The sequence below is a fragment of the Peromyscus eremicus genome, chromosome 7 (genome assembly GCF_949786415.1).
Source record: "Peromyscus eremicus chromosome 7, PerEre_H2_v1, whole genome shotgun sequence".
NCBI lineage: Eukaryota > Metazoa > Chordata > Mammalia > Rodentia > Cricetidae > Peromyscus > Peromyscus eremicus.
The window spans coordinates 50,189,660-50,204,682 of NC_081422.1; the positions used below are offsets into that span (position 1 = coordinate 50,189,660).

The 15,023-nt window shown below is 38.3% G+C and overlaps 1 protein-coding gene across 4 annotated transcripts in view; it reads right to left on the reverse strand.

Moving 5' to 3' along the window:
* The window catches only part of Scaper (S-phase cyclin A associated protein in the ER), a 366,393-nt gene that overhangs the window by 254,889 nt on the left and 96,481 nt on the right, over positions 1 to 15,023 (reverse strand). For all 4 annotated transcript variants that reach the window (XM_059267924.1, XM_059267922.1, XM_059267921.1 and 1 more), the window contains exons 17-18: positions 13,848 to 13,990; positions 1,252 to 1,333 (exon numbers count right to left, since the gene is read on the reverse strand). In XM_059267924.1, coding sequence (XP_059123907.1) covers positions 1,252 to 1,333; positions 13,848 to 13,990 — 225 coding nt within the window. The remainder of the gene's footprint in view (positions 1 to 1,251; positions 1,334 to 13,847; positions 13,991 to 15,023) is intronic.

Here is a 15,023-nt window from a genome sequence, read left to right on the forward strand (position 1 = left end):
TCAGATTATACTGAGAACTGGGAGAAAGACTTTCCATTAAAACTTCTAAAATAATCCAAATGTACCTTGTTTCGATACTAACTTTCACACTAAAGAACAAAGAACACAGTCTTTTAACATCACTCATGCACAATAATGCTTCCTAAAATGTGTCCACAGGATGGTAGTACATGTTTTGTGGGAACAGTTTCATAGACAAATTTGGAAAACAGTAAGTTAAAGATTTTTAACACAAAACTTCATATATCTTCTAGTGCACCACTATGCTCAGAGACTCAACACTACTGATTACTTGGAGGTAGAATTTGATAAACTTTTACCAACTACCCATTTGGTTACCTATCAAACACTATGAGAAGTGCTGATCCACAGAAACACCATGCTTAGTCACACAGCAGGAAAGTGAAAAAGACCTATACCTACACCTGCTCTATAACTACTTTTTCACCTCCAGCCACTATCCCAGGAAAATCTTTTTTATGTTCACACTATTTTGTATAGCCAGAATGTATCTCACTCAATTGTATTTTTTATATTCAACTAATTGTTTCAAGATTCAGCTGAGTAATTATTCTACCTGATCTTTAATACGCATATTGGACTATAACCCTACCACCATTATGCAGAAGTTATCCATTTAACATCTGAATCTCATACTAGATTAGGCACTTTCTGAAAATGGGAATCCAATCTTATCCATTCATTAATATTTGCTGCATTGAATTTAAATGAATGATAAATTACTATGACAAATAGAAATATGTGGTCTTTCACATTAAAAGGTTACTATTTCTATAAGGAGACAACATGTAAATCATTGTATAAAGCACTCATATAGCAGAGACCACCTACATACTATAATATTGGGAAATTTTTTTCTAGAAATCAATAGTTTTTATAACCTTCCAAGATAGAACTATGCAACTCAAAAGCATTGAAATCAAATGAATAATTACTAGATAATTAAAATAAGTACTATTAGTAATGACTTCAAGTTATTTACTAACTGATTAATAAGAGCAACTACTAAGCATCTTCATTGCTGTTCCACAATGATTCTACAATTTAAATTTATATCAAAATAAATTTAGTTTCCAAACAGTTGAGTTTGAGTCAGTTATAACTCAATCACAAAATATGTTATGTAAATATTATAAATACAAATTAATTCAACTTTTATTCCATTGAATTTTGTAATGTGCTCCATTGTAAGCTCTGAAATTTCAAATTAAAATAACAAGCTGTCCTGACCTTGAGCTGGATTTTCTTCTGCAGCTCTTCCATAGCTTCTTGTTGAGCTGCCGTGAGCGCTGCCAACCGTTCTTCCCGGTCTCTGTAAGACACAGTCAAATCTGTAGGTTCACTTGCGTGGAGTAACACGCCCAATCTCATGTAACCAAAAAACACAATTTAGATGCAAGGCTTATACATTCTTTTTTTTGGGGGGGGGGAGGGGTTTCGAGACAGGGTTTCTCTGTGTAGTTTTGGTGCCTCTCCTAGAACTCACTTGGTAGCCCAGGCTGGCCTCGAACTCACAGAGATCCACCTGGCTCTGCCTCCCGAGTGCTGGGATTAAAGGCGTGCGCCACCACCGCCCGGCGGCTTATACATTCTAACAGGCCATTATTTTTAAAATATTCTGAATGTGTATTATACCTCAAATATTGCCAATAAATATTTGAGAAGCAATAGGAGTTTGTTTCATCTTGGTTTTTTTAGTGATGATGCAACACAGACAATAAGCTATGAAAATAAGTTTCTGACCCCAAGAATGGTTCTGGAACTGTCATTAAATATAAAATGTTGAAAACATAATTTATACTTATTCTCTTAAAAATATTACTACTCCCACAAGAAAACCACAGAAAAAGCACAAACTGATAAAGTGAATAGAAGAGGATACCATGGTGTACTCAGAACATCAGCATTTTTAACTGAAAAGCTAAACAAGGATACTGGTATCTGAGCTTCCAGGGAGAAATTAGAAAGGAAGGTATTTTGATCAGAAGAATTCCATAAAAGTTCAGAAAATGTTAAAAATCAAGCAAATGTGAAAAAATAAAAACTGGGTCTATTAAAATAAGATGAAAATTCACAAAAGCTGAAAATACAGTGAAAGAGTAAGAAAATTTAGAGAATGAACTCAAGATGTCCAACAACTTTGTGGTTGTGTTGTGTGTTACATGCCTATGGAGGCCAGAGATGAAAGTCAGGTGTCTTTCCCTATTGCTCTCTACCTTAGAAATAAATTCAAAGATTCCCTGGGCCTCCCAGGGAAGCTAACTGCAGATTTTCACTTCTCCCTCTCCACTCAAAATCCAACTGTAGCAGACCACCTGCTGCAGTCTCCACCTCCTCTTGGCCCTCATCTCCAGTGAATCAAGCAGATCTTCTCCTCCAGCCTTCCTCCCCACACATCCTGTTGTTCCAGCCCCCAACTCCAGGAGGCTTTCTCTGGGAACTTGCCAGCCAAGCCTGACAGAGAAGTAAATAGGCCAGCAGTTCTCAAGCTATGGAATGCAATGGTAATCAAACATCCCATTCACAGGGGCTGCATATCAGATATCATGCATATCTGATATTTACATTACAATTCATAACTAGCAAAATTACAGTTATGAAGTAGCAATAAAAATAATTTTATGGTTGGGGGTCACTACAACATGAAGAATAGTATTAAAGGGTTGCTATATTAGGAAGTAGGAGGCCATTAAAGTAGGCAGGTAGGCAAGCTTCAGATTTTCACTTTTCCCTCTCTCCTCCATAGCCAATCCCCCAGTCTCATCTCTATTTGTGGCCACTTCTCACTCTTTACCCCCATTCCCAGAGGACAAATCAGATCCTGGTGGAATAGCCTGCTTTCTTCCCTCCTGTGGAACCCCTCACCATCCCACCCCTAGCCCATCCTCCTTCCTAAGTATCAGCTCTCAACACCTAAAAACACATTTTACCTGGAACCACCAGGGGCCACATAAGTCAGAATTCCTACCAGGCAACACAAAGGCACAAAATGTTCCTAATAACCAGAAAGGGCAACCAAAACCAAGGAACAAAACACCCACCCAACAAAGACAAAAGCCAGGTATCAGCACCTGGAATTATAATAACAAACTAATATGCCTAGATGCCAGTTTAAAAACTCAGTAACAGCCAGGACAACATGTCTCCACCATAGCCCAGCAAGCCTACAACAGTAGACCCTGAGTACTGCAACATAGCTGAAGCACAAGACAAACACTTTAAAACAGCCTTGATGAATACAATCGAGGTCCTTAAAGACAAACAAATAAATAAATCCCTTAAAGAAATCTATGAAAACAGAAATAGTGGAAGGGAATGAATAAAACAGTTCAAGACCTAAAAGTGGAAATAGAATTAGTAAAGAAAATCCAAACTGAGGAAAATCTGGAAAAGAAAAATTTGGAAACTTGAACAAGAACCTCACAGGCAACCCTCTCCAACAGAATACAAGAGATGAAGAGAAAATCTCAGGCATTAAAGAGACACTTAGAATAAACAGATACCACAGTAAAAGAAAATGTTAAATCTAAAATAAATCTTAGCACAAAACATCCAGGAAATCTGGGACACTGTGAAAAGACCAAATCTAAAAATAACAGGAATAGAAGCAAAAAAAGAAACCCAAGTCAAAAACATAGAAATATTTTCAATAAAATAATGGAAGAAAATTTTCCTAACCTAAGGAAAGAGATGGTTATCAAGGTGTAAGAAGCATATAACACACCAAATAGACTAGACCAGAAAAGAAATACCCCTAGGCACAAAATAATCAAAACACTAAGCATAAAGAACAAATAAAGAATAATAAAATCTGCAAGGGAAAAAGGCCAAGTAACATATAAAGGCAGATCTATTAGACTTCTCCATGGAGACTCTAAAACCAGAAGGGCCTGGACAGGTGTTCTACAGATGCTTAAGAGACCACAGATGCCACCCCAGACTACTATACCCAGCAAAACTTTTAATCATGATGGATGGAAAAAAATAAGACATTTCATAATAAAACCAAATTTAAGCAATATCTATTTACAAATCCAACTCTGCAGAATGCTCTAGAAAGTAAACTCCAACCTAAAGAGGTTAATGACATCCAAGAAAACACAAAGAAAAAATAATCTCAGACCAGCAAATAAAAAGGGAAATATACATACACACACGCCCCAATACCAACAAAATAACAGGAATCAACAAACATTTTTCAGATATCTCTCAACATCTGTATTCTCAATTCCCAAATTAAAAAAAAAAAAAAAAAAGACAGACTAAAAGAACAGATGCAAAAACAGAAGGATCCAAGAAACACATCTTAACATCAAGGATAGATATCACCTCAGGGTAAAGGGATGGAAAAATATATTTCAAGCAAATGGAAGAAACAAACTAGTTATAGCCATTTTAATATCTAACAAAATAGATTTCAAGCCAAAACTAATCAGAAGAGATGGGGAAGAACAGTACATACATACTCATCAAAAGAAAAAATCCACCAAGAGGACATTGAAATTATTAATACCTATGCCCCAAACACGAGTACCCTAGTTCATTAAAAAAAATAAAAATAAAAATAAATATTAAACACCTTAAATCACATATTGACCCTCACACGCTGATGAGACCTTTTTTCCCAAAAATAATGTTTTTATTAATTATCTGGGAATTTCATACAATGCACTCCAATCACACTCAGTTCCCACCCTTGTGCCCGCCCCCCAAAAACCCCACACCAAGTCCAGTTTGTGTTGTCCATGTACTCACTGGAACATGGTCAAACTCCCGGTGGCCAGCCCCTTAAACAAACTGAGTCCTTCCCCACACCCTCACCAGAAGCTGTCAGCTGTGGAGAGCTACACTTCAGCACCTTTATCACAGCTTTTAAGGACTGTCTTCAACAGCTTCTTTTCTGGACCATTTCCTTTTTTAGGGGGTGAGGGAGGTTGTCGCAGAAGCCATCAATGTCTCTGATTCGCAGTTATGAGTCTGCCGTCATCAACACCACTGCAAAAGAAGGGTCCTTGCCCAAAGCAGCCGGCCGCAGCACGGATCAGGACTTCCACATGATTTCTGGCAGCAGCTCAGATCACGGACATGAACGTGGTCTTGGGTGGCAGAATGGATCACAGACATCAACACATCATCCAGCGGCAGCACAGATCATGGAAATTTGTTGAGGAGACTTAATCCAGAAAAACGAACCATTCTTCATCTCAGATATCTTGTTGCCCTGGCCCTGCTTGTCAGCTACATGCTTCTTTGTCCACCACAGCTGAGGAAACATACTACCCCACTCTCAGCAAAGGACAGGCCATCCAGACAAAAACTAAACAAAGAAAGGCTGGAACTAATGGGGGTTATAAAAGGAACTAACAGATATTTACAGAATATTTCACCCAAACATCTTATCTGACCACCATGAATTAAAGTTAGGTATCAGCAACAGAAAGCTTACAAACGTGTGGAAACTGAACCACTCACCACTGAATGAAAAACAGGTCAAAGCTGGGTGGTGATGGCACACGCCTTTAATCCCAGCACTCAGGAGGCGGAGGCAGGAGGATCTCTGTGAGTTCAAGGCCAACCTGGCCTACAGAGTGAGTTCCAGGACAGCCAGGACTGCTTCACAGAGAAACCTTGCCTCGAAAAACCAAAAAAGAAAAAAGAAAGAAAAATGGGTCAAGACAGAAATTAAGGAAATTACTTTCTAGAATTAAATGAAAATGAATAAACAACATACCCAAACTTATGGGATACAATGAAAGTGGTTCTAAGAAGCAAGTTTATAGCACTAAGTGGCTACATTTAAAAAAAAAGATGGAGATCTCATAATAGTAATTTAACAGAACACCTGAAAATCCTAGACGAAGAAGGAAAAAGTTATACTTCAAAAAAGTAGAAGCCAAGAAGACAAAGCATCAACCTACAGAATGGGAAAAGATTTTTACCAACTACACATCTGATAGAGGGCTAATATCCAAAGTATATAAAGAACTCAGCTAGATATCAAGAAAACAAGTAACCCAATTAAAAAATGAGGTACAGATCTAAATGGAGAACTCTCAAAAGGGGAAACTCAAATGACTGAAAAATAAATGCTCAACATTCTTAGTCATCAGGGAAATGCAAATTAAAACTACTTTGAGATTTCATCTTACACCTGCCAAAACAGCTAAGATCAATAAAACAAGTGACAGCTCATTATAGAAGTAACAAACCATCTTATTAAATAAGAAACACAGAGCCAATACAGAGATAAAAGCCAAGAGGTCAGCAATAGCTAAGAGCTAAAAACCTTACCCTTCACTATCGTGGTGATCCTACCTCTCTGAAAGAGAGCTACTTCCTGTGTCTGTCTTTTTTTATAGAGTTTCTGTTCTGCCTTCTCATTGGTTGTAAACCCAACCACATGACCTCCTAGTCACTGTCTGTCTGTACAGACCTCCAAGTCTTCTATGGTTGGTATTGAGATTAAAGGCATGTGTCTCCAATGTTGGATGTATCCTTGAACACACAGAGATCTACCTAGCTCTGCCTACCAAGTGCTGGATTTAAAGGCGTGCGCCACCAATGCCCGGCTCTGCTATGGCTTGCTATTAGCTCTGACCCCCAGGCAACTTTACTTATTAACATACAAATAAAATCACATTTCAGTACAAATAAAATATCACCATAGCTCATGCTTAGGAGGATGTGGAGTAAGGGGAACACTCATCCATTGCTGGTGGAAGTTAAAACTCATTTGGTGCTACACTATGGAAATCAATGTGGCAGTCCCTCAGGAAGATAGGAATAGATGTACCTCAAGATGCATCTATACTACTCTTGGGTATATACCCAAAAGGACACTTCATCCTACTACAGAGACACCTGGTCAACCATGTTCATTGCTTCTCTATTCATAATAGCCAGAAATCATAAACAACCTAGAAGTCCCTCAATAGTTCTTTATGAATGAATAAAAAAAATGTGGTACATTTATACAACAGAGTATGGTGGTATTTTATTTGTACTGAAATGTGATTTTAATTGTATGTTAATAAATAAAGTTGCCTGGGGGTCAGAGCTATTAGAGCCATAGCAAGAGCGTGGCGGTGGTGGTGCATGCCTTTAATCCCAGCACTTGGTAGACAGAGCTAGGTAGATCTCTGTGTGTTCAAGGATACAGCCAGCATTGGAGACACATGCCTTTAATCTCAATCCCAACCATAGAAGACCTGGAAGTCTCTACAGACAGGCAGTGAGGAGGCAGTCATGTGTTTGGGTTTACAACCAATGAGAAGGCAGAACAGAAAGACTATATAAGACAAACACACAGGAAATAGGTCCCTTTCAGAGAGCTCTCTTTCTTGGCTGAAGCAGGAAGAGTAAGGCTCTTAGTTCTGACCTCTTGGCTTTCTTCTCTGAATCGGCTCTGTGTTTCTTATTTAATAAGATGGTTGGTTACATCTACAACAGAGTATTACTCAGCCATTAAAAAAAAAATGAAATTCACAGGTAAATAGATGGAACTAGAAAAAAAAAATCGTTCTGAATGAGGTAGTCCAGATCCAGAAAGACAAATGTGGTATGTATTCACTTCTATATGAATATTAGCTGTTGAGTCATTCATAACTAAGCTACAATCCAAAGAAGCACAGTTTAGGTGTAGAGTAAGTGACTAGGGTGGATCTGCCAAGGAAAGGGAAATAGGATAGTTATAGATGCGTTAGGGAAGAAACTGGAATGGGAGGAGCAAGTGGGAATGGGGAAGGAATACATGGAGAGACAGCTAAACTTTAGGGCCACTTGAGGGGTAGTGTGGAAACCTAATACAGTAGAAGCTTCATAAAATATATACATACACGAAGGTGATCTAAAGGAAATTGCCAAATAATGGGAGACACAGAGCCCCAGCTGGCCATCTCTTGCCAATAAATGAAACTTTCAGTACTAGGACTGGGTTACATATAATTGTTGGTTAAAGGGGTCTCATAGGAACTCCCAAACAACCCATTCTGTTGCCAAGATTTTAGGTTGCTTTCCACAAACTGACTGCAAGACATTGCTGTAGACCACACCCATACAACTTATTGAGCATGGAGATATCAAGTTGTGCCTACACAGACCTTTCACCCTTACTTGCTAGGTGCATCTTTAGTAAAGGAAAGTACTCTGCCTACTACCAAGGAAAAACCATAACCACTAACCCAGTCGCAAACACTCTGATCTACAATGGTTTCTTGCCTGCAAGATATGCTAGTGCAGTGGTGACACAAAGCTTGTGGGAATCACCAAGCAATATGTGATTTGACTTAAGGCCCGCTCCATGAGATGGAACCCATATCCAACACTGCTTGGGTGACCAAGAGCCTGAGACTAGAGAGCCCAGGAACCTAGGTGTAAAACCAAATATTACTGTGAAGAAGGAGGAGGAGGAGGAGGAAGAAGAGGAGGAGGAGGAGGAGGAGGAGGAGGAGGAGGAGGAGGAAGAGGAAGAGGAAGAGGAAGAAGAGGAAAAGTAGTAGCAGCAGCAGCAGTAGAATGACTCTTTATGATATTCTGCTCTACTCATAGATCAGTGCCTTTCTCAGCTGGCATTAGAGAAGCTTCCTCAAGCAGCAGGGGAACAAATACAGAGACCCACAGACAGACATTACTCAGAGAGTAAGACCTTAGAATTCTCAGCCCTAAATAGAGTGTCTCCATCAAATCCCTCCCTTCGAGAATCAGGAAACCCCAGAGAAGAGGAAGTGGACATTTTAAGAGCCAGAGGGGATGGAGGACACCAAAACAAACAAACAAACAAACAAACAAACAAAACAACAAAAAACAAAACAAGGCCCTCTAAATCTACATGATTGATGCACATCTGAACTCACAGAAACTGAAGCAGCATGTAGAGTCTATGCCAGTTGGGGTCCTAGAGCTAAAAGGAAAGTGGACACATGTCCCTAGCCCTAAACCAGAAGCAACCTCCCAAAAGATAGAGAGGCTGTCTCCAAGAAGAAAATTGAGTTAGTTACTAATAAGTCTAAGTATGTAAAAAGCATGTTAGTTGTCTTTGAAGGTTGGGAATGATTCAGTGACTGGTACACAGGACAAAGCTAATACCAGGACAAAGCTAAAATTACCTGTATTGCTGGAATGGAAATTGAAGTAGAGAAATATGAAAAAAGAAAAAAAGGAATTCTATTCTTCTTTACAAAATCAATATACCATTTAATTTAAAAAATATATACCATATACCATTTAATTTAATAAGTCACACATAGTTTATTTGGTTACAAATTATATTTATGCAGTGGGAAAGGTGGTTCTCAGTGGTTAAGGATGTTTACCACCAAACCTGACAACTTAAATTTGACCCCAAATACTCACATGGTGGAATGAGAGAACAACTCCCACAAGTTGTCCTCTGACCTCCACATGCATGTTAAGGCATACATGTAGACATAGAATAGAAAAAGAAATACAAATGTCATGCTCACAATACCACAGCACCATGTTCATAAAAATAAAAGGTGTGAAATAAATTGTCTAGAAATGAATCCCTACATTGAGTTTAGACTAGAAAGCATACTACAGGGCTTTAGAATCATATAAATTATGTTTAGAATTAGAGAGATGGCTCAACAGCTAAGAGCACGTCTTGAGTTGCAGAGGACTTGAGTTCAATTCCCAGCACCTACACAGTGGCTCACAACCATCCACAATTCTAGTACCAGGGGATCCTAAGCCATCTTTACCTTCATGGCCACTACATGCACATGGTACATAGATATTTATGCTGGGAAAGCATCATTATACATACAATTAAAATAAAATCTTTTTAAAAATAAAAAAGATATGTTTCTTTGTTTCAGGGAAAACAAAGAAAATTTGATGACTATTATCCTAATAAGCACAAAATTTCTCTAAACAAATAAAAAGCACTTGAACTAAAAGAACAAAAACAGTAAAACAAAATCTTTCTAATAAAATGCATCAGAGGTCTTTGAAGAAATAGCTAGTCCTCAGAGTGGATCAGGGAAAACAGGTCTAGAATTACTAGGATTATCAGAAATCAAGAAATTGCTTTACAACCAATGATAAGAAAGCCAAAGACACAAAAACTAACAAGACCTCCCAATATCCAAAAGAACAATAATAAGTAAATCATATGGAATTACATCTTAGTTACTTTTCTATTGCTATGACAAAACACCAGAACTAAGGCAACTTGGAAAGGAAAGCATTTATTTTAGAGGGTCATGATTCTAGAGGGTTAGAACCCATGAGCATCATGGCAGGGGAAACATGGAGACAGGTAGACAGGCATGGCACTAGAACAGTAGCTGACAGCTCACATGTTGAGACAACAACCCAACAACCAGGAGACAGAGAGAGGTAAATGAGAATGGTGTAGGCTTTTCCACCTCAGTGACACACCTCCTTCAAGGCCACACTTCCTAATCCTTCCCAAACAGTTCCACACACTGTGACCAAGCATTCAAATATATGAGCCTTTGGGGGCCATTCTCATTCAAACCACCAGAGATTGCAACATTAAACATATAAAATAAATGAAGTCATATTGATATTAAAAGAATTTAACAAATAGGGCAGGGGGAAGATTTTTAAATTATATAGGGAAGAAACACTACCTCAGTTAGGTGATCAAAGGTAACAATATCAGGGATGGGAAATGATTTGAGTGGATAAGTGTTTGCCACACGGGCATAGATTTGAGGTCACAGCTCAGATTACTCAGGACTCACATCAAACGTTGTATTCTTTTAGCATGTGCCCATAAGCCTAGTGCTGGGCAGCTGGAGACCAGAGGATCCCTAGGTATTGTTGGTAAGCCAGTCTAGTCAAACCAATGAACTCCAGGGCTACTGGCAGAGCTTTTTTGTTGTTATTACTGTTGTTCAAAAAATAGGATGAAAATCAACTGAAGAAACTTCTACTCTTGACATCTGGCCTCCATATGAACATGTACAAATATGCATTTAAACCCATGTGATACACAAATCACGAATAAATCAAGATGACATCATAAACTTTTGGTATGTTAAGATTATTTTTCCACTTGTGTGGTCCTCCTCATGAAACAGCATAACCTCAATCTAACCATAAGAAAAACATCAGACAAGTCTTGAGGAACATCCTATAAAAATCTCTAATACTGGACTGGACATATGGCTCAGAGTTAAGAGCATTGGCTGCACTTCCAGAGGACCCAGGTTCAATTCCCAGCACCCACATAGCTGCTCACAACCATCCAACTCCAATTGAAGGGGAATCTGAGGCCATCTCCTGGCCTCTCTGGGCAGCAAGCAGCACAGACATACATGCATGAAAAAGATCCATATATATAAAATAAGAAAATATAAAATCCCAAATACTAACTCCCTGAAACTGTAGAATCATCAAACCCAAAGAAAGTCTACAAAACTATCACACCTCAAGGAATTAAAGAAACTAACAAATATTTGAAGAAATTTTGGCAAATAATTGTCAAATGCTTCCAAAATTTAGCTTTAAAAACACATTAATAGGCTGGACAGTGGTGGTGCACTCCTTTAATCCCAGCACTTGGGAGGCAGAGGCATGCAGGCGGCTCTCAGTGAGTTAGAGCCTAGCCTGGTCTACAAAGTGAATTCCAGGACAGTCATCAATGTTGCACAGAGAAACCCTGCCCCCCACAAAAACAAAGAAACAAACAAAAAAACCACATTAATGTACAGAACAAGAGAAACAAAGGGATCCCTAAAAAAATAATTTTCAAACTGGCAATAGACAAAAAGAATGACTATTTTGTGAACCTGAAGAAAAGAAGCAACTTACCACACCTGGGGAAAATAGCAGGGTTAAAGGCAGAGTTCTCATTAGAAACAAAAGAAAAGGACAGGCAAAATTTTTTAAAGAAAAACTATTATTCAAATGAAAGAAAATTAAAATATTCCCAGATGAATGAGTATCCAGCAGTTCACTAAACACAAAACCCTTTGCAAAAAATGCTATCAACTAAAAACAACAGACACCTGGATAAAAAGAAATGACACATATCAGAAATGATTAATATATGCAGAAGGGTACACAAAGGAATAAAAAGTGCTTTCTTGATTAATTTTGTAGTTTCTTTAAAATATAGGACAGCATAAGAAATAACTGTAACACTACATTGTTCTGTTTATGACATATACAGATGCAAGATGTGTGACAATAAAGACATGAGAGAAGAACAAAGTAGATGCATAGCTAATTTAGTCATAAATTTAAATATGTTCTATTAAGTCAAAAAGACAGCCAGCAAACAGTCAGACAATAATTAAGACAGTGCACCTTTAAGACTCAATAAGGAACTGTGGTGGAGGCACTGCCTCTATAAGATAGGTCTACAGTCACATCTGAGTGGCCTCTTGACTATGGACTGAGGTGGAAGGACACATACCACCTGCCACCATGGGAGGTGACAACCCTGGGCAGGCTGGCCTCAGCTATGGACGAAAGGCAGCCGAATGTAAGCCAGGGAGCAGCATTCCCCTAGGATTTCTGTTTCGGTCCTTGCCTTGGCTTCGGTTGATGATGGACTATAACTCGCAAGCCAAATAAAGCCTTTCTTTCCCAGGTTGCTTTTTAGAGTTTTATCACAGTAACAGAAAGCAAACTCGAAAAAGAGTTACAAATTACTTACCAGAAAGTTTTAGTTTAACAAAGAACAAAGCAGTAAAAGTGACAGACTTGAGACAGAGAGATGACAAATCCAAAACTGGTGCAAATAAACCCAATAACATTAAAAATGACATCAAGTGAAAAGGAATTAACATGCGAATCAGAGGGCAGAAATAAATAAGCAGATTTCAAAGAAGTAAAATACATGTTCAAGAAACAAAACCACAATAGGATGAAAGTAAAAGGACAGAAGACAAACTAAAATGGTAACTATGGTTATATTTGTGGCAAAAGAAAACTTGCTTTTATCTCTCAGTAAGATACAGTGAGGGTAGAATATATGCACTTAAAATCAAATACATGAAGATACCATTTGGCTACACTACTTGAGACTAGACAGACGGAACAGAAAACTAGAGGGCTCTATCATGTACTCAGTTGATAAGTAGGGAACACTCTAACCAATACCATCCCCAAGGGCACAGAGAACATTCTGTAGTATAGTTCATATCTAAGGCTATAAACATGGTCTCAACAAATATAAAAACACTAAAAATAGACAAAATATAATCCTCAGATAACAAAAAACTTCATTAGAAACCAGTAACAGGAAACAATGTGACACACAAAGCTAAATACACACTTCTAGAGAACTACAAGTCAAAGGCATCTAAATAACCTAGGAATAATAATAAAATAAAAAAAAAACCCTTCAGTTGACCCACCCTTTATGATGCAAATACCTTTTTTTTTTTTTTTTTTTTGGTTTTTCAAAACAGGGTTTTTCTGTGTAGCTTTGGAGCCTGTCCTGGAACTCACTCTGTAGACCAGGCTGGTCTTGAACTCACAGAAATCCGCCTGCCTCTGCTTCCTGAGTGCTGGGATTAAAGGAGTGCACCACCACCGCCTGGTGCAAATATCTTGAAAGACAATTCCTTTTCATTGAAGCTAACTAGAGTCAAATTATACTTTTTCAGGCAAAAAAAAAAAAAAAGACTTCAAATAACCTTCTCAGCCAATACAAAATTTTAATAGGTCTTCATTTTGAATATGGTGTCAAATATCATGGAAATTTAGCAAATTTCTGAACTTGCAGTAATTCTACAATATATGTAAGACATTGCTGATGTTAAGATCTGATTTTCTCAATGGCAAACTGTTCATCGAGACAAAAAGCAAGATAGCAGATTAGGTACCTAGCTCTTTCTCGGGCTGCATCTTCACGGGCTTTTTCCTTCTCTTGCCTCTGTTGTTCAATTCGGGCTTCCTGTTCTTTCCTCTTCATCAACAATTCCTCTACGCGGGCCTGCCGTTCTGCCTCCAGGGCTCTCTTACGTTCCTGATGTTAAAAAAATTAAAGTTATTAGAATTATGTGTGAAAATAAAATGATCAAACATGATAGAACTTTGACTCAAACATATATTCTAGATGATTTATTCCTGGATTGTCAATAGGTACATGGTTTCTAAGAATTTTAGCAATAATTAAATAGCAAAGACATGTGGTTTTCATATGTCATTTACCAGTGTTACACAAAATTATAACATGATCTGGTATGCATTAAATCCTAAGAACTACACACACATACATATATATACTTACTAGCACACATTATGACACAGTTAGAAAACAAGTTTAATCAAGGTTGAAGATTCATCATCCACAAAAATATGCCAACTATACTCCTACAAACTGACAAGGAACAATTTGAAAATATAATTAGGTGAAAATTCCGTTTGCAATAGTGTGACAGCTAATCTTTGTTGTCAACCTGACTAAACCTGGATTAACTAAAACCCAATTAAGCAACTGGCACATCTATGAAGGATTTTTCTTGGTTGAATTATTTGAAGTGGAAAGCCCACCATTGCTGTGGGATGGTCTGTATGTCAAATTGCTCTGATTGGTCAATAAATAAAACACTGATTGGCCAGTGGCCAGGCAGGAAGTGAAGGCAGGACTAACAGAGAGGAAAATTGAGACAACAGGAGGGAGACACTGCCAGCCGCTGCCATGACAAGCAGCATGTGAAGATGCCGGTAAGCCACGAGCCACATGGCAAGGTATAGATTTATAGAAATGGATTAATTTAAGATATAAAAACAGTTAGCAAGAAGCCTGCCACGGCCATACAGTTTGTAAGCAATATAAGTCTCTGTGTTTACTTGGTTGGGTCTGAGCAGCAGTGGGACTGGCAGGTAACAGAGATTTGTCCTGACTGTGAGCCAGGCAGGAAAACTCAAGCTACACACCATAAACCCAGACCATTTGAAGCGGAATTATCCACCCTAAATCCAGGCTACGTCTCCTGGTGGCAGTGCACAGAAAAGAACATGGAAGAAGGAAGCTTTGCTTTTTGCCTGCTTGTCCT